Source organism: Pantherophis guttatus, chromosome 2 (genome assembly GCF_059756535.1).
Source record: "Pantherophis guttatus breed Tessera chromosome 2, ASM5975653v1, whole genome shotgun sequence".
Taxonomy (NCBI): domain Eukaryota; kingdom Metazoa; phylum Chordata; class Lepidosauria; order Squamata; family Colubridae; genus Pantherophis; species Pantherophis guttatus.
The window spans coordinates 54,626,449-54,650,505 of NC_142064.1; the positions used below are offsets into that span (position 1 = coordinate 54,626,449).

At 35.4% G+C, this 24,057-nt stretch overlaps 1 protein-coding gene across 6 annotated transcripts in view; it reads left to right on the plus strand.

Moving 5' to 3' along the window:
* The window catches only part of SNCAIP (synuclein alpha interacting protein), a 119,750-nt gene extending 97,936 nt beyond the window's left edge, over window positions 1-21,814 (plus strand). For 3 of the 6 annotated variants that reach the window (XM_034432837.3, XM_087886007.1, XM_034432836.2), the window contains 5 exons: window positions 1,886-2,055; window positions 8,537-8,629; window positions 10,002-11,049; window positions 14,118-14,188; window positions 21,229-21,814. In XM_034432837.3, coding sequence (XP_034288728.2) covers window positions 1,886-2,055; window positions 8,537-8,629; window positions 10,002-11,049; window positions 14,118-14,188; window positions 21,229-21,313 — 1,467 coding nt within the window. In that variant the 3' untranslated portion in view covers window positions 21,314-21,814. The remainder of the gene's footprint in view (window positions 1-1,885; window positions 2,056-8,536; window positions 8,630-10,001; window positions 11,050-14,117; window positions 14,189-21,228) is intronic. The other 3 variants (XM_087886005.1, XM_087886008.1, XM_034432838.3) reach the window with 1 other exon arrangement.
* Window positions 21,815-24,057: the final 2,243 nt, after the last annotated feature.

A 24,057-nucleotide genomic window follows, 5' to 3' on the forward strand; every position in this document is an offset into this window, starting at 1 on the left:
CGTTCTTTAAAGTATGTAGGCTTCAACTCCCAAGATTTGCAGTCCACATATCTTAAAGTTGTTGAGATTAAGAAACACTGTTCTAGTACACTCAGAACAGAATGAGGCAATATGTTTGGCCTGCAGGAGAAATGGGATTTTGCATAAAATATGGCCAAAATGGGGAGGTATTGTTTCTAGCTCTGAACACTTTAGAATGTTATGTTGGAACTTCTGAGTTTCTGTTGGTATCATGAATCAAGATTTCAATTACCTGATTTTGAGCTATATTTCCCTCCCCCCCCCAAAAAAAAATGTTGGTCATCTAATTCAGGAAAAAAACATTATACAGTGTTCATATCAGTGATCTGTACATAATTTTAAATGATATTCTGGAAAAGATATTTTTCATAAAAGAAGTATATGGAACTAGGCCATCTATCATACTGCATATGAAACAAAATGTTAAAAGTTAATGATATTTAGGTAGTTACTTACCAAGCACATCTAAATTATATTAAAGTAGCTAAAATATCTTTACGATCCCCAAGGCATGTCACAACCTTTGAGAAACCCTAATGTTTGGAAATTGAAAGTTGCAAAATTTGACACACCCTAAATTACTGCATATCTCTTTCATCTTTGATATCTTTTAAGTGGAATGCTTCTGTCTGATGATCTGATTTCCTATGGATGCTGTGTTTTTGTAAATGCTAAAACTTACTATGATCCTGGAGTTTCTGAAACTCCCAATAAGGAAAAGGGCAGTCAACTTTTTATTTTATAATAGCAGTTATTCATTAATAACAGTTCGATTGAAGAATTCAGTTTTAATTCTATGGATCAGTTATTGCACTAGTAACAAGTACTATCAGGCTTGGCAAGTGCTCTGTCAGTATATTGTTCAATAGTATTTCAGTTAAATAAATAATTACAATATAGTAACTCAATAGAATGTATTTATTAAATAAAATATAACAACCAGAAAATGAAAATGGAACTTTTGTATCCACGGTGAGCTATTTAACATTAAAAGCTAAGGCCATCATTGACACGACGTTCTTTGAAGTATTACAAAGAATTACATCACATTCTTTGAAGCCTTTTAAAGTTAAGAACACATGAAAGACCTTGAAGGAACAGATCATTAATTCTCCTAGTTGATTCAGCTTCTAAAGATCATCTAAAAATTATTGTAACCTTCTCAGCACAAATGCTATATCTCATCCTTTTTTCACCAAATAACTAAAATGTGCTGCTTATATCAGTTCCTTTTATGCTCCTTCCCCCCTGAATCTTGCTGCATTCATCATGTCTGGCTTCATCCAATCAAGCAGGACTGAAACCACTTAGAACCTCACAAGAAAATCTAAGAATTTAGAAAAAGTTAATATTTATTGAAGAAAGTTAGATGACCATAACCAAAAAAATTTCAGCAACTTCAGTTAGCTATATTCAGAAACTAACTTTACTTATTAAAAAAAAAAAAAGCAGTTCAAATGCTTATGTGCTTTGTTTTTGTTCCTTTCCTATGTAATAGTCTACTTGGCCCCCTCTTTGAAAGGAGCTGGCCTTGTTTCCCTCAGTGCTTTGTTTTTGAAATGGTTCTTATTTTGTTTTCTTTTTTACTAGCAGTGTGAGAACTCACTCTCCCATATCTCTTCTTACAGTAGTAGTTTGTATAAGCTAGACATCCCCAAGATGGTTTAATTAACTTCTGTGGGGAATTACAACTCCCATGATTCCCAGATAGAATGTCTGTTGGTTTTGTTAGCTAATTCTTGAAGTTGTATACCTATTATATCTGGTGGGAATAAAACTGGGAAGGCTGCCATAGACTTTAATATATACTGAACCCAGTGCCACTCAACATAATAGCTGCTCTTAATATTTATATCTGTTTTAGACTCTGGTGGAATATGGAGCAAATGTGACTATGCAAAACCATGTTGGAGAAAAACCTTCCCAGAGTGCTGAACGGCAGGGATACACCATGTGTTCACGTTATTTGGTAGTGGTGGAGACATGTATGTCACTGGCATCCCAGGTTGTGAAGTTAACAAAACAGCTAAAAGAGTAAGTATTAATTTATTGTGGTATTCCAATTGTTCTCAAAACAGCGCTTTATTAATGTTGTATATAATTTATGCTGCTTTATGGTTCATGCATATCTGTGTGATAGATTATGTAATACTTAGAGTTGAAGATGTACCACCAGTCAACAGGCAGTAAGTTTCTTGCTGGAAAAGAAGAAAGCACTGTTGATTCCAGAGAAGTGGTCAATCTAGTTCCTTAGATGGTTTGTTTTCTTAATTTCTATGCTGCCTAGTTAGTTAAAGCTGATTTTGTATAATCAAGTTGAAGCCAGCTACATGCTAAAAAAAATTACGATGATGCCAAAATGATGACACAGTGCAATGATGTCATGATTATGTACTTGACATGAGATTGATGCAAGCATATAAGTATGCCATTAGGCCTTATCATTTGCCCCTTTTTGGCCATCTCCTGCAGACATCCATGGTTGAAACCTACTGTTTTGCAAATTTTTATAAGGGATGATATCTACAATTCATGTGTTGTGAGTGTTAAACACTTGGTTTTTAGGATTACTTATCCCCTCCACTTAATAGATCCCTATATTTCAAGACAATATCTCTGTGACAGTTGATATTTATAGAAGAATGCCAAACACTTAAAGTTACATTGTTGTGCAGTTTATAATTGACTTATATAAATATACCTAATGTAGCAATCATTTGCATTGGAAACAGATTTGGTCTCTATCAGGTATTTAATTCAAGAAACATTAACACTGAAAAATGTAGTTGGAAGACAAAAACAGGTAGAGCCACAATAGCCAGAAATAATAAATGGAAATAATTCAGAAACCTGCAAACCAGGTAATCTTGAAACTTTGTATTGCAAACCAGTGCTGACAGATAATAGGGGTATAAACAGCACAAAAAGAAAATATGTAGGCAAGAGAAATAAAGGGAAAATATTTTGTTTCTAGTTCTACAAACTAGGCTAGTGGTGAACCATTTAAAATACATTTTGCCATTTCCAGATCCTTTGCTATGCTATATGAGCATTTCCATTTGTAAGTACCACAGATTTAGCCGACATATGGTTGAAATCATGTGGATGCTTTCTAGCTTTAAATTTGTCCTTTCAAAAGCTACAACTGAGAAGCGAGTTAATAATCTATGTCCTTTGAGCCAGGAAATTATCCACTTAAATATACCACAGCTGGACTTGTGCTGTCAGTTTTGTTCCACATTTTAAGCAAATCATTCTGAAAGTGAAAGTAGTAATGAGGAGGTGGCTGCATTTTTATGCACACTCTGGCAGTCTCATATGGCTTTAAACTGAGAGAAGGAAAAATATAGCTGTTCTGGAAATTTTCTATTTCAAAGTTAAACATTAGCCAAGGTTTTATAGGAGAGAAAAAAAGGTACCATAGTGTAGAATGTAGCAGCCCACTCGACAAATGTGTGATGGATGAAAGCAGAGGTGGGCTGCTGCCAGTTCAGACCGGTTCGGGCAACCAGTAGTTCTGATCAGCAGTGAGTCCGTCCACCCGCCCTGGTGTTATCCCTTCCTATATAATCGGAAGGCGCAAGCGCGAGCAAAACTAGCGTGCTCACGCGCACACTCACATTTTCAGTTCTGGATGAACCGGTTGTTACATTATGTGACGCCCACCTCTGTATGAAAACTGTCAATTTCCAAACTTTACAGGAAGCACAATAAATTTAGGATACTTCATATATGTCTATGTGTATTCTAATAGAGTGATTACCTAAAGAAAATACGAGTCCTGTTACATCAAGCCAAAGGTCCAACCGACTTCAAGCTCATTACTATTCCTTGTTCCCAAGTGTACCAGAATCCTACTCCTTGTAGTAGATTCTGACATGATATATTTCCTCATAAATTATATGTCATTCTTTCCTTACAAATCAATAACATTTTTGCATCTTTTTCATCAAAGAGATCAGATCACCAATTAACACCTATAACCAAATAAATTATGTCAGATTGTAGTCCCTCACAGGATATCATTGAACATTAAGCAATTTATCTTGCAAAAAATGGCAAAAATCTACTGGAGGGGGGAGGGGGAAAATTAAATGAATTAAATTAAAACATTAACAAATAAAACTCAATTTCATGACAGCAAATTTAATATTTTTAATATTTAATATTCCTAACTAGGAACCAGAGGTCTGTAAGCAGATTGCAAATTTGTTTAAATTTTAAAAATGAGGTTTTTAAAAAAATCATGTTGCCTACCTTTATCTCCTCCAAATCGTTTTATAAGTCTGGAAAAAAGCTTTTCTTTTCTTACTGTAACAATTGCAAACTTTTCTACTGCTTGTTACTCACTTAACATGAAGAAATAAGAGAATGGAGAATGGAGACTCCAAAATCTGACACCACATTTGCTCAAAATGCAAAGCAATTTTTGGAAGCGGCTGAAACAAAAAGACCTGAGCAAAGTGAATGGAATTAAAAATGAAATGGTGAAATTATTTGGGATGAAACCAACCTGAAGAAGGAGTGTTTTAGAGATTTGTATGGAAATGAGAGTTATATGGTGAAGAGTATAATTAAAACAAATGCTATAAATGTCAAGAAAAGGTTAATGAGAAGTCATAATGTGAGAATGTTGACAAGATGTAAAGCTGCAGGTAGAGATAGTGAAACTGTAGAAATGTTGAAATATGTATGTGGTTTGCGACTTACTTAACATGTGTGCAAAGGCTGTATCTGTGTCTGATGACTGGAAGAATGCTTTTATTGTTCCCCTGTAGCAAAAGTGACTGTAATAACTACAAAGGGATGAGTTTGTTAAGTGTGCCTGGGAGGATGTTAGGCAGGATTTTGATTGAAAGAGTAAAAGAGGTGATAATGAGAAAACCTGAAAATACACTATAGTTTTATGCCAGGCATAAAGAACACAGATTTTTACTCTTGTAGCAAGTTGTTAAAAAATGTAGAGTGAATGGGTCAAAAGAAAGAGAAAGATTCAATAAGATATATTGGATAGAATTTTTATGACATTCTGAAAAAGAAAGAGAATTTTAAAGAACAGAAAGGGGAAAGAGGATTGAGACTTTTGGTTTTTAAAGGAGTTGCTGAAGGGTGCGCTTACCATAAGTAGTCATTTAAAGCCTATTTTATTTGTTTATATAGCTATGACATAAGTGAGTTATTCAAAGTTCCGTTTTGTAGTGTTTATTATTGTTGTGTTATTGCTACTATCCCTTTCTGAAGTCCTGGAGATATGACATCATAAGACAATAAAAGGTAAAGGTTCCCCCGCACATGCGTGCTAGTCGTTTCCACCTCTAGGGGCGGTGCTCATCTCCATTTCTAAGCTGAGGAGTCAGCGCTGTCCACAGACATCTCCGTGGTCATATGGCCAGCATGACTAAACCTCGAAGACACACAGAGTGCCGTTACCTTCTCACCGAAGTGGTCCTATTTTTCTACTTGCAATTTTTATGTGCTTTCGAACTGCTAGGTTGGCAGAAGTTGGAAAAGTAACGTGAGCTCACTCCGTTATGCAGCACTAGGGATTCGAACTGCTGAACTGCCGACCTTCTGATCGACAAGCTCAGCATCTTAGTCACTGAGCCACCGCGTCCCATAAGACAATAACTATAGCTAAATAAATAGCAATGTCAAAAAAATAAATAACTTGCTAGTGTTTTAATTTTACTTCATTTTTAAATTCTATCTAAAAGTATTTACCTAAAATATCCCATTAGAACAGGTTTTCAAGAAATGTCTAAAACCTAAAATCTTATTTATGAGAAAAATCCACATATAGTTTACTAAAGAAAAAATAAATAAAAGACTAATTCACAGATACACACACACACATAAATAATGTTATGCAATTAAATTATTTTTAAGAATTAGTCTTTTTTAACAGTAGGAAAGGGGGAAAATAAAATTAAATCCCTGGCAGTAAAATTTTTGATTAAATATAGAAAAAGATATAACTTCTCCAGAGTATTGTATAGCTAATAGCAAAAAAAGTCAAGGATTATAGTATCTGTTCTAATGCTTGAAACAGTTGCCATGTAATGGAAAAGAAATTTTTAAACAAGAATTTATGTAGAAAGCTTGCAGTTTTATTAAACATAAATCTTATTGGAAAGAACCAATGGATTGACGTTTCTTCTTGATTTTGTGCCTGTTTCTTTTAATAACATTCAAGACATATCAAGACACCAATCTGCTTTTGAGCATGGTGCTTTATGATAGTATCAAAAGTGAAAGTAACAGGATTTTTTTTCAGATTTGTAAAAAATATGGGAGGAGAATGCAGATACTGTCTTGATGTCACATGACATGGACTAATCAATCAGTGCTGGTTTCTGATACAAACTTTCTCCTCAGTACTTTGTTTTATGGGAAACGTTATGGCTGACTGGAAAGGTTTGGGCACATTGCCATAGACATTTCACCAAATGAGCAGTGAGCGGATTTTATTTAAATGTCATGCTGCCTGCAAGATAGTTATATAGTTAATTAGAATTGGGTACCTGTTTGGCTTCCTCAGATGAGATCCAATCTTCACTAAATGTGAATCATTATTATCCTTACCTTCAAAATTAAAATTATGTGTTTATAATTATTCTTGAAGTTCTGAATATCTCTTTTAAATATTGTTAATGAAAGCTAAAATAAGGGTCACGTTTTAAAATAAAATATATAATCTAGTACATGGTACTTGACCACTTAATGTTAAATACGGAAGTGGTAATGTATGAAGCAGAAAAATCTAGATATTGCTTCCGTGTTGCTAGCAACTCTATAAACCTATTTAGTATAAAGTATACTGCTTTGTTTCTTTAGTTTTGACTTATAAGCACTGGCCTCAGTTCACCCTCATTTTTTGTTTGTTGAGTCACATCATTCCAGATGGATGTTGAATAAATATACTTGCTTTCTACTAAATGAGGGAAATGCATTTCACAATTTTTTTAAAAAATTGCAAGTTTTTCATTACCCTGTTTCCCCCAAAATAAGACATCCCCTGATAATAAGCCCAATCGGGCTTTTGAGTGCATGGCAATAAGGCCAAGTACTTATTTCAGGGTTCAAAAAAAATATAAGACAGGGTCCTATTTTTGGGGAAACACAGTATTACATGTTTCTTCCATGATGAGCTAATTTCAAATTTCTTTTATATTAAAAGTTTCTGAAGTTTTTACATTTCAAATCAGAATGGGACAACTCACTACAACCAACTCGCCCCAGCCAACTCATCCCGGTCAACTTGCCCTGCCAACTCACCACAGGACCACTTACCATGGGATATTTCAGTTTGGGTAACTCAAGAGAGGCACAAGTAGAATTGCAGTTCACCACAGCTTTGAGGACTTCTAACTTGATATGGTTCCAAACTAAAGCAAGGCAAGGCTTGCTGCAATTCACTTGATCCTCTCTTGAGTTATCCTGTGGTGAGTCGTTCCTTCGCAAAATGGCCAGGTCAAATTGGTTGGGGTGAGTTAGCTATGACCCTTCCAAATTGTATACTTTACATTACACTATAAACTATTTTGGAAGGTCTGTAGTTTTAAAAAGCAAGTAAAGAACTATTTACACCATTCTGTGTACAGGTAGTCCTCGAGTTACAGCCATTCATTTAGTGACCGTTCAAAGTTACAATAGCATTGAAAAAAGTGACTTATGACTGTTGTTCACACCTACGACTGTTGCAGCATCCCCATGGTCACATGATCAAAATTCAGATGCTTGGCAACTGGTTCATATTTATGACAATTGCAGTGTCCCGGGGCACCTGATTACCTTTTGTGGCCTTGTAACAAAGTCAATGGGGAATCCAGATTCGTTTAACAATCATATTATTAGATGAACAACTGCAGTGATTCACTTAACAACTGCAGCAAGAAAGATTGCAGAATGGGACAAAACTCATTTAACAACTATCTCACTTAGCAACACAAATGTTGGGGTCAATTGTGGTTGTAAGTTGAGGACTACCTGTCCATCTATCAAGACTATATTAAGTGGACAAATAAAAATTTTATTGCCTAAATAAAATTGGAAAAAAACAACATTTAAATTTAACTTTTCCCTCAAGTCATGGGTAAAAGTGTTAAAGAAAAGTATTGCCAAATTTCAGTGACTCTGGTTTAATCAGACACCAGTAAATTCCTAGTTATGAATTCCAAAGCCCCAGCAATCTGTTCCTTAAAATTCTAATCTTACAGTTTACACCAACATAGTAATAGTAGTAGTAATAAATAATATATATAATTCAGGCAACTTTCAGAGGGTTCAATAAAATGATCAAAGTGCTGTCACAAACATTAGAAGCAATTTGTAGATCAGAAATCTCCTTTGTGTATGTTGGCATTTGTATATGTTCTCTGAGTGCAGCCCTTAAATTATAAGTGAGCAGGCCCCTTTTTAAAGGTATGTTTACTAAAACAATTGTGCCTCCTTTAGTACATTGATGGGCAGCTTTTTTTAGGAACAAAATAGCATAACAATGTAATATTTCTTCCAGACAGACAGTAGAGCGTGTGGGTTTACAGAATCAACTCCAGGAGCTTCTAGAAACGCAGAGGGCAGATGGAAAATCACAGTCAACATCTTCAAGGTAACAAGGCTTATAAAAGTGGGATTCAGTTTCTGAACAGGTATTTCTCATAATTACTACACAACTAAATTATGCTTCAACTAAAATTTTAATCTGAATTTTTTAAAAAATGTAACAGAAATATCATACAATAGAAATTCATATTGAATGCAAAATAGAGAAGAGGTTCTGATAGGTCAAATGCAAAACTATTATTATTTTGATTCTACAAAAATCCATAATATAAAAAGGAAAACTTGAGGAAAAGACAGTAATTTCTCCAATATCATGTATCTATAGCATAAATAAGTTTTGAGAAGATCCAAGCTACTAAGCTGTATTTAAATCCACATTATTTGGTTCTGTAGTTAGTCTGGTGAGATTAATGTCAGCTGCAAAGAATCAGAACAACACTAATTAACCAGAGCAGTATGTCTATTTCTGTTCACCTATTTACAAAAACCTCACCAAATTAACTGCAATCACTATAGAACAACCAGATAAGCACTCCAGGGTTAGGAGGTTATGCTCACCATCACTTCTTCCCCCTCAGGGATTCCAGGTTAGCCAGTCTCTTAATTCCCGCTCCCCCCCACTTCAACTGCAAATTCCACCATACCAATGTAGTTACCGTTCAAAGTGTAAATTTTAATATTCTAGCCAAATTCTGGTCATTGCTAAGAATTCTGACCTGATATTTGATCTGCCCATCTGGAGACACTCCATGCCAAGGTGGAGAAGGCTGCTTCAGATCACTTGTTTAACATCTTCATCTAAACTTCCTCAGAATGTTCAGAAGCATCCTGATATGTAAAAATGGAGTGGAAATCAGTTATGCTGCTCTGCTCATATTAAATTCGAATATAATGGCAAGAAGAATATTTATAGATACCCTGCCCTAACCCTAACCCTCTCCCCCCTTCCCAATGTCTTTTCCAGTGTTAACATAATGACTATCAACTGACTTGTAAATTCTGAGGCATAGACAATGCTGTCTTTGCTGGTGATGACGTTAGTATTGTGGTTCACTGTTAATAATATTATTATTATTCCCATGAAGTCAAAACTATGCTGATTATATAATCAAGTATAATATCAGATTTTAACTCACAAGCAATGAACATCTAATATAAATGTTTATTAGAAAATTATTCTGTGGGAGACTAGCAAAAACTGGAAATAATAGATCCTACCTTGCAAATAGACTTACATTCTTAAATGTAGCATAAATTTGCAAGTCCATAATATATTCCAGGTAGATAAGGTCAAAAATAAAAGGCAATAAGAATGCATAGGAAAGGGGGAGAAAATGTAACGGAAACATCCATGTTGTGTCTGTATAATTTTGATTGTGGTCTTCTGTACTAATTTTTTTTTTCTTTCTCCACTGAAGTTCACCATCATCACCCATTTCTCGCAAACCTCAGTGGAAACAATCTGATACAGATGATGTGACTCCACCAAAAAATAAACTGAACACTCATGATGGGATTCAGATTCATGGCAGTGCAGGAACTCACCACCTTAATCGGCCCAAGATGAAAGAGGAGGAATCTGACAAAATCCTGCGCCAGTTGCTGGGGAAAGAAATCTCTGAGAATGTCTGCATGCAGGAAAAACTGTCCTTAGAATTTCAGGATGTTCAGGCTTCCAAGAATACAAAGAAGGTGCCATTGGAGAAAAAGGAACTGAAATTAGCAAGACTGAAGCATCTAATGCAGAGGTCCCTCAGTGAATCTGACACAGATTCAAATAATTCGGAAGACCAAAAGAACACACCGGTGAAAAGAATTGATAAGCCCAGGCCACGGCCTATAGTGGAAAACACTGAAAGCACTGAGAATTTGCATCTCATGATTAAGAAACATGCTTTGGCATCCGGACGCCGGTTTCCTTTTGGAATTAAAACCTCAAAATCAGTGGATGGTCACAGCCCTTCTCCCACTTCTGAAAGTAGTGATCCTGATAATGAATCCCACTATCAGACTGGAACTGTGTCTCAAAGCCAGGTTGGGGGAGACCCCAGTCAAGCCAATCCTGACACCACGATTGCTCCCAAAATAGCCACGAGTCCCAAGAGTGCCCTCAAGTCTCCCTCTTCAAAACGCAGGACTGCTCAGAATTCAAAACTCAGAGTGACATTTGAGGAGCCTGTGGTACAGTTGGAGCAAACAGAGATTGGTTTCAATGGAGAGAAGGACAAAGAGCAGAATAAATCTCTTCCACGGCCAATACCTAATGCTGACACTGGGGACCAGCAGAAACGTCCATTTGGAACATTTCGATCCATAATGGAAACACTGAGTGGCAATCAGAACAATAATAATAATTATCACTCTTCAAGTTTAATCAAGACCTCATCACCCTTTACCTCATTAGGAAGAAAAGCCACAGATAGCAAGGGAAATTCAGCAACTTCTACAAAAGGAAAAAATAAACCAGTGAGTTATTATAAAGGGTTGAGGGAATCCTTGTGCTTTTCATCAATAATTTCTGCCAAAAACGAATGCCCAAAATAATGATATATGCATTGCAGGATTAAATTAATATCAGCTCATCATCACTGGGGAAATTTAGGAGAGGTAAATGATGATGTGGGAACATCTGGAAGGAGGCAAGAAAAAATTGGAAAGGGTGTAACACAAAGATTTCTGATTCAGCTTTTTCAAAATGAGGATCATAATGCAAACTTTTGTATTTGCTTGGATGAAGTGATGACAGTAAAAGCCAGCTAGCATTCTCCAGTGCACAGAAGAAATATCAGAGTGTTTTGTTTTATATATAGGTCAGAGTTGAAAGGAATATCTTATCATTTTGCTTTGGTATGAATTTAGACTAGGAATGGTTTTTATGTAGATGGTTCTTAAAATCCAAACCTCTCAGCAAAAGATAAAATATTCTATATTTCATATATTCAGAGAGAGAGGGAGATGATTGGATAAGAGTAATAAATATTTTATTTGGAATACATTATAGAAATATTATTAGGGAGGCATATCCATGCAATGTGTTAAACCAGAAATAGAAATTCAGCCATATGAAGAAATTCTAAACTATAAATACATGAAACACCAGGGGACCCAAGCATGGTGTTACATTCTGTTTCCCTTACCTAAATGCTGTGCTTGGCAGCTATTATAATGTGTTAAAACATTCATATGGACTGACATGTTCCAGCTTTGAATGATTTTATTTTCTATAGAAGTGAAAACCTTTCTGTTTCAGAATTTATGCTAGGGGAGCAAAAAAACCCACAACCTAGTTATGAAGCACACTGTCTTACTTGAAGACATTACCAGCTATTATATAGAATTATTATTTAAAATAGTTTACTTGTGTTGACCATCATGTATAAGCCATAAAGCAACTGAAATGTGATTCGCTTACAAAGAGGTACAGTAGGTGATGGACAAGAATAGAGTAGTTATAAAGCATTGGGTAATGCTGTACCAGAAGTGAAGCAAAAAGATCAGAATTAGGAAGCTAAGGTTCAACCGTTATTTATAAGAATGATGACTACTAGGAAAAACGCTGAAATTATGGGACTTGTGGAGAACATAATTTGCTTCTAGAGAGCCAAAGAAATGGGAAATGCTTCCAAATAGAATTCTGCCACAAAGGTGAAAGTTATGGAAGAAAGAAAAGAGAGTATAAAAATAAATTTTGTCTAGAACAGAGGTGCCAATAGTATAGGGTAGATTCAATTTGCCAGCATTCTTTCCTGGATCCCAAATCCTTATCCACTGGAAATGATAGGAAAAAAGAAAACAGTTCAGTCTATTTTTGGGGGAGGAGGTGGGTGGGAGAGGAGGTTGATTTTAAGTAGGAAAATGGTTGATGCCTAAGCCACCTTTTTCTCCATTTTAAAAAAGCAATGTTCCCAAATCTCATGTCCATTTGCGGTCTTAGCTCCATCCATTGGCATGCGGATCAAATAATATTTGATCCAATAGAAGCTGCATACTCCAGATCAGGAATTTTGGAAGGCAGCTTTGATAAAATAACTGAGTGGATCATATTTTACAGTCCGATTCTCCCCCAAAAAAGCAAGAGTTATATTTATATAAAGAAAGTTTTTTTTTTTTTTTAAAAAGAGTAAGCTTTCACAGAAAGTCACTGTATAGTTCATTTGGTTTCAAAAATGTAAGCCTAAAGATAAATTCCTATAGTATTGAACTAAACTAACATTTATATGAATAAATTCTACCTCCATTTGGTTCTAGTAATGAAGGTATGTGTTAAAGGAGACTAAGAAGCCAAAGTGTACTGAAAGGCAGGGCAGATGATACATTTGTCTATAGATTAGGATTTGTTGAAATTATATATGTGGTTGACAGAAATCTTTGCTCCTAAGACTGCATCAGGCATCCAAGTGCCTTTTTGTTTATGTGGTACCTCTGATAACCCGTTCCAACTCTGATTGCTGAAAACTGATGTTGTGGTTTTCTGCAATTTCAAAATAAGAAACATTCCCAAACTATAGCATAAGTCCTAAACCAGCATTTTCTAATTTTTACAAACCCAAACTCCTCCCAAAAATCAAGAGAAGAAAAGAGGAAAATCTCAGTTTGTCTGGATGTGATGTGCCTACACCTATTTTGCATCACTGATTCCATGCCCTTAGTCATAAAAAAAACTGCCCATCATGTTATTATAAAAAGATTTAGTGACAATTAAATGAGAGAAATAACAATTTGTGGTCAGGAACATACTTATTTTTTCAAGAACGCCAAGTAAAGACCTATAATTTTTTTCCTCCTTGGGGGGGGGGGGAATCTGTTTTCCTCATCTGTTTATTGTCACTATGGAATGTATTAGTGAAGCATTCTATTTTAAAAAAAAATATTTGCAACATTCATTCCTCCAAAAAGCATTATTTCAAGGCTACCTGGTTTCAGCTTTATTGATGGATGTGAGCCAGTGCCAGATATCAGCTCTATTTCCTTTTTTATCTGATAAAGTTGTAGACATTGTCCAATGGGACTCATCCTTGTATCATTATATCACCAAGGTAGAAAATTACTATTGTGTGCCAAAAGGACATCCTGATCTCTAGGGTGGAATAGAAAAAGCTCTCCCTTCCATCCAGGACTCTAATAAGACACTGAAGATTCTGCATGCCTTTTTTTTCTTTCTTCCATTCAGTCATATCCAATTCTTGGGGAATAGCCTGAACACGTCCCTGCTGTTTTCTTGGCAAGGTTTTTCAGAAGTGGTTCACCATTAGCTCCTTCATAGAGCTGAGAGAAATTGACTGGTCCAAAGTCACCCAACTAGCTTGGAGCCAAGGTGGGACTGGAACTCGCCATCTCCTGGTCCCTAGCCTGATGCCTTAACCATCACACCAAACTGGCTCTCTATCTGCATGCTTATTCCGATGCCAAATTGTAATATAGATGTTCAGGCCATTTGTTGATAGGCTTACTTTTTTAATAGCTGTCTGTACATTGTGCATGTGAGAAGCTTGCTGCATGGCCCTTCAATTGACAAATGCATTGCCCTTCCTTAGGCTCTTTGTTCCAGCTACACCAGTTTTTCCACTCGCATGCTGACTGAAGACCACCTCGATAATAATGCATGGTATGTCCTGAGGTAGACTGAAAGAATTTTTATTGGTTTTTATTATTTTCTCATTGCATCTACAACTTATAACTGTTCACAGCTTGAGCTAATGCAACAATTGATGATAACTGTAAAAGAAAATAAAATTTTAATCTGCTAAAAAAATACTGTTAATTCTTAAAAACCATTGCTAGTATTCATAGCTGAACTAGCTTAATGGTTTCATGGCACAGTGTACATAAAAAACACTAGTACTCATAAATTCAAAAATGCCCTTTAGTTCTGTTTGGCATTGTGTAGCCTCTTGAATGGAAGTCAAACAGCAGATGAGGATGGAAATTAAATTTCCTCTTATGCATAGGCCAAGTCATTCCACTTATATTCAGAGAAAGTGTGCCTCATGCTCTATTGGCTCAAGCTTTCTAACTTGTCTTTGAACTCTGATTTTGTAATGCAAAAATAATGTTAAGTAGGCCAAAATTAAAGTATTTTTCTCTTTTCATAAATGTAAATATACTTGGTTGGAACCAGACTTGTATTTCTGTGAATGAAATACTACTTCTGTTTGCAGAGACAACCAAGGTCCAAGAAATGTTTTCTGCTGGTAAACAATTTTTGCCAAATGTCTTTTCTCTTTGCAGCCGTCAGCCCTACCTCTCACATGGTTTTGGAAAGTTTCTCAATTCTCCAGAGTAGTAACTATATAAATAGGCTTATTGCTCTAATCACAAGTCATAACAATGTAGCATAGTGTACAATACAAGAAAACAAAATAAGAAAAATGATAAAAAGAATGCTAGATATAAGAAAATCAGATCAAAATAAAACCAGGACTACAATTAAGAACTTTTAAAATGCCTTCGTATGTTTAAACGCCAACAAAGCAAAACAAGAAACTTAACTATGGTACTATCAGTTAAAATATCTGCAAGAATTTGGATGTTCAAAGACGGAGCCTTTGAATTCCTCTACTACCATTAATTTGACCCTGATTTTATCATCAATGGGACAGGGGAGAACATGGTGACTAATTATCTCTGCTTGTCTGGTACCCCAAGGGTAGGAAAAGGCATATATGTTTTTTGTAGGAATTGTACCAGGATGGAAATTTAGATGACTATACTGCAACAGTGTATTTATTGGCATCCTCTTCAAAATGCCTACCTCTATTCCAAGAGCTAAGTTCCTCCAGAGGTCCTTCAGAGTAGTTTTTTAAGACTACCATAAAATCACCTAAAAGGTCCCCACAACCCCCCTTTATCTTATGTTTTAAAATTCCACTGACTACACGTCTGGATCTAACTCAAAATTTCAGTTTTTACTGGACACTCATTTAGAAAAGATGAGAAGTGAACTATAATTAAAATTGTCCATAAGGTCCAGTGCAACTACCAGTTTTATAGTTGTTCAGATTCTTGGAACATAGTTATTGTAGCAGTTTATCACCCAATGTAACAAAGAAGTTGGCAATGATAAAACAAGAATAGTAATAACATAAAAAGTTAAATAATTTTAGCAACAGATTTTGGGATAAATGTCTTTAGGTTATGAAATTTATTTTAGCTTTTTAAATTCCATACAGTCATATTTGCTTTTATTTAGAGGAGTTTCATATGCAACTTTAGGATAAGATAGATGATGGCTGGCTGGCTGGCTGGCTGGCTGGCTGGCTGGCTGGCTGGCTGGCTGGCTAGATAGATAGATAGATAGATAGATAGATAGATAGATAGATAGATAGATAGATAGATAGATAGATAGATAGATAGATAGATAGATAGATAGATAGATAGATAGATAGATAGATAGATAGATAGATAGATAGATAGATACTGTGTTTCTCCAAAAATAAGACCTTGTCTTATATCTTTTTGAGTCTCTCTCTCTCTCTCCCTCCCTCCCTCCCTCTCTCTCTCTCCCCACCCTGTTTTCCCCAAAATAAGACATCTCCTGATAATAAGCCCAGTCGGGCTTTTGAGCGCATGGAAATAAGCGCTGGGCCTTATTTCCATGCGCTCAAAAGCCCGACTGGGCTTATTATCAGGAGATGTCTTATTTTGGGGAAAACAGGGTGGGGAGAGAGAGAGAGGGAGGGAGGGAGGGAGAGAGAGAGAGAGAGAGACTGACTGACTGACTGACTGACTGATAGATGATAGATAGAAAGCTAGATAAATCATCTGTTTCTGAGGGTTTAATATAGCACATACACTACATTATTAAACCTGAAAAATAAATCTATCTATCTATCTATCTATCTATCTATCTATCTATCTATCTATCTATCTATCATGTTATATCTGTGGTAAGTATTTTAATCACATCTTTCTTACACATTTCTTATGAATTTCTCTTATATTACTTTTATTACTTTTGTACTTATTGCATAATGAATCTATGGGGATCAATATTTGTTGTCCTCAAAGTTAGTCTGTCCATTTTTAGAAATGAATAGACTCCTTTTTCATTAGATATATGTGTTCAGATTACCAATGTCCATTTATTATCAGCAAGCAAACTTGATATGAATTACTTGTAGGAAAGAAGGAAGGCTATACATGGCTACAATTTGTAGTGGGCATGATATGAACTTTGTGCTTAAATAAATGCTGCTGTGAACTATAGCAGTTTTACCGAAGCTGTTATTTTTACATTACTTGTCCACCACTTCCATTGAAGACAGTAGCAATTTTTTAATATATGTATGTAATTAAACAGATTATACTGTATATGCAGAGTAGAGGCTAAGATTGTCTCTGTTTTTCCCAATATATGAAACAACTTTTTCATTTTCTCAGCTTCATCTAAGAGCAGCTTGTTCCCATCTCTTTAGAATTTAATGTGAGCCATAAGAACCAAAACTACCGAGTTATGTCAGAATTTTCACAAACAATTACTTATAGTTTGATGGGAAACACTGACTATACATTGGCTTAAATCTGGAACATGCTATTCTATAAATGAAAGGTAGCTTCTGTTTGCAGAAAGTACTTGGATCCAGTGAAAGTTCTTCCAGGAGAAAGAGAGGAAAATAGTTTTCTAAAGTACAGTATGGGAAATTTCAAAAACTGCTCCTAAGAACGTGATACTTTCCAGAACCTCATGGTAGTTGGCAGTGGGAGAGTTGGTAAAAATAGTATCACCACTGCTTTTGTGGTAGAACATCCTGTGAAGAAATTAAATTCATGGGTATATTCATCTTTCAGTTTCATAACTAATAGTTTTTCCTTAAAATAGGGTAAATCTTAAGGAGAAAAAGTGTGAAGAAAATTTTATTTTTGGCCTTTTGTCTGCAATCAATAGAAGCAGGACCACAAAAAAGGGGGTTTTCTTAGTTAATAGTACCATCCCAAAAGTGCTTGCAAGCATTATCCCAAAATGTAATATGTATGTCTGTGGTGTGGCTTGGAATTACAGCAAACAAAATATTTGCCAGATAGAAAACATTTGAGCAAGGATGCCTTCTCAACTGGACAAGTTTAGATCATTGTGAAGATCAGTTTAGAAAGGCCACAATTGGTTTTAAATATAGAACAGGCAATCATGGTGAGTATGAAGTATTTTTCTTGCTCAGTTACTTGAAATAGACCAAACTACTCTTTGAAAATGTAGTATGAAACCAGGCAAAACAACAGATTTGCTATATCCAACTCAAACATTTCTGGGTTTATTTAGCTACAACTTCTGAATTTTGATTCCTTAAATTCCCAACTTGGTGTCTATGTACAAAACATTTAACATATAATCAACATGCAAAAAGCCATAGTTTATCTAAGAAGCTTTTAAGCTGCATGGTTCATTGTTAAAACACATATTTTGCTTGCATGAAGTTCCAGAAAGGACTATAAAAATCTTGGAATTAGTCCTGATATATTGAAATAGAAAGAACAAGATGACCTACCCTAGAATACCACATTTTTCATAAACATTCAAACAACAATGGAGTGGACTGGGCTGAAGGTGTGAGCCTTCAAAACTGTCAATTAAAAATTATTGTAATGAGTTTTATCTTTAATTATGTTATGTATCATATTTGCAAGGAGGGGTTATGCAATATGCATGTTTATGTATGCATCCAAAACTTACAATAGCTGTAAGGTTTTAAGCAGATAACCCACAACTCCTTTAAAAATGCCATCAAAATCACAGAACGTGGAATAAAAGGATTAAACCATGGTTGTTGTGTGATGGTTCTAACCAAAAACACCTCACCACAGCTTTTATTTATCCCAAGAACTGATGTGTTACCATATTGAATTTCTTGCATTACTCTCATAAAATAGCAGCATAGCCATCAGGGACCGTCTATATTACATGTCATCCTAAGCATTTTTCTGTAGAAATGATAGGGATATTTCATTTATGAAAACTTTGTTTTCATTTGGAAATTATCTTCAAACCAGAAAACCTGAAGCTACATGATGGGGCCTTTTGTACCTGATCATTTATGAATTTGATGCAATTGTATGGAGGCTAAAAACTGTAGTAGATGAACAGAAAGACTTTATGAACTTCATTTGAACAGTACTGACTGCAATATTTACAAAATTGCAGTGAATAAACAGCATCATATTATTTCTTTTGTTTTACATGGTTACTATACATATATGTCTATACTTGCTAAACTCGGGATTTTGATTTATTTGTGCAGTTTTAAATTTTATTTATTTTATTTATAGCTTGCCTTCTTTTTGTACAACTGAAGGAAGATATACATAATGTTTCTTCCTATTTTCCTCAGAACAGAAATCTTGTAAAGTGAGTTGGGCTAAGAGAAAATGATTGACCAATGGTTTCTGTGTCTAAGGGATGACAAGCACACACATGCTCCCAATTTCTAATCGAGCACCTTAACCACCACATCAAACTATAGACTAGGGGTGTTCAACCTTGGCAAGTTTAGCAGGTTTAGCAACTTGAAAACTATAGCAGTTTGACAACTCTGGCAGGGGTGTGAACCAGAGATGGTATTCAGCAGGTTCTGACCAGTTCTGGAGAACCGGTAACAGAAATTTTGAGTAGTTTGGAAAACCGGTAAATACCACCTCTAACTGGCCCTGTCCCCATCTATTCTCTGCCTTCTGAGTGCCAGCTGATCGGGAGGAAATGGGGATTTTGCAGTAACCTTCCCCTGGAGTGGGGAGGGAATGGAGATTTTACAGTATCCTTCCCCTGCCATGCCCACCAAGCCACGCCCACCAAGGAGTAGTGAAATGTAAAATTTGTTACTACCGGTTCTGTGGCTGTGGCTTGGGGGGGTTAATATGACTGAGTAGGCGTGGCCAACTTTTTTTTTTTTACTTTTAAAACCATTTTTTCTACTACCTATTCGGCTGAAGAGGTTGTAAAAAAATACTTCTAAAAGCCTTGACGATCCCAGCTGACTTGCCTGATCGGCAGAGGTTTTCTTTTTTTTTTTAAAGCCTCTGACGACCTCAGCTGACTTGCCTGATGGGCAGAGGCTTTTTTTCCTTTTAAAAACATTTTTTCTATAACCTCTTCAGTGGAAGAGGTTGTAGAAAAAATGCTTTTAAAAGCCTCTGATGATCCCAGCTGAGCTGCGCAATCATCAGAGGCTTCTTTTTTTAACTTTTAAAAGCATTTTTTTGGCCAAAGGGGTTGTAGAAAAATGCTTTTAAAAATTAAAAAAAAAAAGCCTCTGATGATTGCACGGCTCAGCTGGGCAATGGGGGGGCAGGGATTTTTGGTACCGGTTCTCCGAACCAACCACCTCCATCGCTACCGGATCGCCTGATCCGGTCCGAAATGGGAGCATTTCACCCCTGCCACCAAGCCATGCCATGCCCACAGAACCGGTAGTAAAAAAAAAATTGAATTCCACCACTGGTGTGGACCCCTGCTATAGACAATAGTAACTGACTACATAACAAAGCAATCAGTTAAAAGGAGAGTTAATTGAGATAATTGACAAGCATTGTTTAGATTGGGTTTTTAGAACAGAATAAATGCTATATGCAAGTTTCAGAGCTGAAATTCAGCTGTCTGTCCTACTAATGCATAGTGCAGTTAGCAGTGCTATTATTATTATTATTATTTTAAAGCAAGCTGCTTGTGGCAACTTTTTGTCACACCAATGTATTCGTATTTAATTAGAGAATATGGAGAGTGAAATGGAAAGTGACAGGTTCATTACAGATTTTATGATCTTGCTATTCTTTAAGATTGTTCTTTCTACTATCAATGAGGAAGGGAGCATGTGTTGAAAGTTGCCTACTGTGAAAGAGTCGACCTAGCCAGTTTTCTGTCCAAATTGCAAACCGTAGAAGTACAGAGCACTGTGTAAAGTTACTGAATATTTTTGAAATATATCATGGAAGAGGTTTTAATTTTCTTTACTTACATATTCCCCGTAGTTCCTCTATAAATGCAAATTCAATTCTTAATTAACAGCTATTTATACAGTGCAAAACCAGTTTTGCAAATATATGTATAGTATACAGTTTTTTAATACTATGATTGTATTTGAATAATATAATCTTAATGATCTATGCATTGGGGGATAAACAGCATATTTTTACAATTAGTGTACTTAGGCAGAATAAAATTATTATGAAAAAGTCTGCTTATTATTTGCATACTTTTTAATATCCACATGCATAATAGAAGAACCTCTCATATTCAAATTTAGTTCAGCATTGAAAGATCTGTTAACTCCACATAGTTTATCATTCTGCATAATATGATGTAGGGGAAAAAATTAACTGGAATTTAAAATCATTTCTCATTTCCCAATCGTAGATATTTATTCCAGGCTGCTTTGGTGGAAATAAATCAATTTTTATAAAAGTTGGATTTTCCCACAAGGTAATTACCATAGTCCAAGTGAGTACACATACGGTATGCCATAATTGTCCCTGACAGCAGGATGGATGGAGATTGAATACAAATAATCTCTGTGGTATTTACTAGCTATAAGATTAAAATTTATCTACATATTTGATAATCCACCAAATGTCTGTGCCAATTTAAGACTTATGCTACTTTTGGATTATGATTAACTACAGGTTATTTGATCATAAATGTTTCTCTTTTTTTGTTGCTAGGCATAACAGCTACAATGAAAAACCTCAGAGCTTTCACAGCAAAAATTGTTTTGAAGAACCAGAGCTGCAAGAATTGTTCCTTTGACTTAACATTTCATTGGATCTCATAGTCTTCCTCCAAACATGGCCTGAAATCTTCCCTCTTGGAACTCACCCATATGAGATACTAATTTCACCAGCAAAATAACAAACTCTTAGGATGCCTTAAATTTGTAGCCATTAGACAATATACAAAAATTAATCATGTATGTGTCTATGTCACTTTTTGTAAAGTGTTCTGTTTAAGGCAGGGATGAAAAAAGCCATGGATTGGAAACCCAGTGATGCAAGGATCCTTCCAAATAATCATCTGACCTCCATTTTTTACATTCTCTGTTGCATGGGTATAATGTAACGTGTCCTGTATCTCTCTTTTTCAAAACCTATTTGTGTCTGTTAAAAAAGGAAAGAAGATGAAAGAAAGGCTCTGTAAGTACAGATTGTTGCTGAGCCCAAGGCAATGGCTCCCTCCCTCCTTTTGGTCCCTATATTTTGTCACTCTTTCTGAATGTTTGTATAAAAGAAAATAAACCAGTATTAACCAAAACCAAGTGCATACATGATCCAATGTATATTCTGCTTCATTTCTTTTAATTATCTTTGTGATCCAATTCATTTGAAACACTTTGTGTCTTTTATTTAAATAATCATAGGTAAACTATGGTTAGGATGCTTTGATATTAAATCATTTTTATAGGGATGCTGAAGTTTTGACCTCTGATCATTATCTTGTTTAATAGAGTTTTGATCTCTGATCATCATCATTTTCACCACCATCAAAAAATTATATAAACTAGAATAAGGATTTGTTGCACCAGTGTTCAGTAGAAATAGAGTCCATAAAGTAAGATAACAGCTCAAGGTACAACAACATAGAATCTATTTGAGTAGATACATCCTCTGTCCCAAAGTCAAGTGAACTTGTGGTCCCATTGGTCTTGCAGCACCTACCTAAAACATTAATACAACAAGGCAGGCAGAGTTAAGCTTGATATTGCATTATAATCTCTAAATATAAATTTGGATGTATTTCATGAACAAGAAATTCAATCTAAAAGAAATAATCTATATAAAAAGGCTTTTGTATATTCTTTCAATTCAATCTTATTCCTGGCAACTGCCTGGACAAGACTTCATTTTTCTTGGCAAGGTTTTTCAGAAGTGATTTGTCATTGTCATAGAACTGAGAGGCAATGACTAGTTCAAGTCTGTCAATTGGCTTTGTAGCTAAGGCAGGACTAGAACTCATAGTCCGCCAATTTTTAGCCTGGTGCCATAACTATACTCCAAACTGGTCTTCTTAATACTTACTTAAAAGCATTTGCATTATTTTACTACCCAAAGATGAAGAGATATCATAGTCATTTCTAGTTCTTGCAGTTACTATGCCATATTCAATGTCTGAGAATTCTGCATAAGGCTAGGAAAAATGATAGTGTCATTCAACATAAACAGTGAGTTTGATTAAAGAATTAACTCAAGTCACATATTGTAAGCCATGGTTACATCAAATTGTGGTTTATTCTCTAAATGGCAACTGGATAAATTACTAGACTAAGCCATAAATTGTTATAGTTAGTGTTTCTATAACCACAATGGATTATTCACATATTCAACCAAAACAAAAACTAGACAAAATGATTGATTGCATCCAGGCATGGCATTAAATTGTGATTTTCTAACTGATTATACTGTTAGGCACCCTTACTGATAAATTATACTATCTAATCCTGGCTTACTTTAAGTGGCATGAAAGACTAGTTGTTCTGGACTGATCTTCATGCACTGAGCTTGTTTTGACTTTTCCAAAAATGTTTTGAAAAATCTTTTTATAACCATCATTTAAGTATATAAATGTATTGTTTTCCTTTCTCTTTGTTTTTCCATATTTTTTCACAAGAATTATTAAAATGTTGGGAAAATATCAAAAACTTCAATAGAACTAAGATTACATCTTTTTCAACAACAAATAATATTTCATATTTATTGGACTTCATTGCATATAGAAATAGTTATATTGTTGGAACTGCAATGAAATTAATGCTTTATTTAAACACATGTTTTGAAAGAGTCCAAGAATTGTTCCATTTGGGAAAGAATTCAGTTTTGAAATTCAATATTTTCAGAAGTCTACATTCTTTTGAAGTTCATTCCTATCACATCACAAGTTGACATCTGAACAAAGAAAGTCTGTGTTGTTACCCTAGTTAACAGCTAAAAGCATTCTTCAGCTTTGGGAATATAAATGTCAGCCCTGAAGGCCATCTTTTTCTTTGGATCTTCAGGGCTGCCACATTTAGTACATAGGTCTGCTGTGGGAAACTGGGAGGGGGATTGCATGGATTGATAGATAGCCATAACAACATTCTTTTCTCTGGGAGTCAAGGACTTTCAGTCTGCACCTGGAAAGGCGTGACTGGGAAACATCTCCAATAGGGACAGTGGATTAGTTGGACCATGTGATGGACATGTGGGTGCAGGGGAAGGGACATTGATTTTCCTTTGGGTGGGGAAAACCTGGAAGCTTTCAGATTCGGGTTCTCCCAGGTGTGCCAATATGACATATCTAATAAAATGGGACTTTGAGGAACTGCTGGCCTCGGAGTCTTATTTGGCTGGGGGTGTTACTTGGAACCCTGACAATAAATTTAGGACTTCCAATAGACTATAGAGCTGATATTACCAGCAACATATGAATCAATATCTTATCAAAATAGATTAGCTATGGAAAAATTATAATGAATTGTGATTTTTATTCTTTGAAATGTTTATTGTACAACATTTATGTGA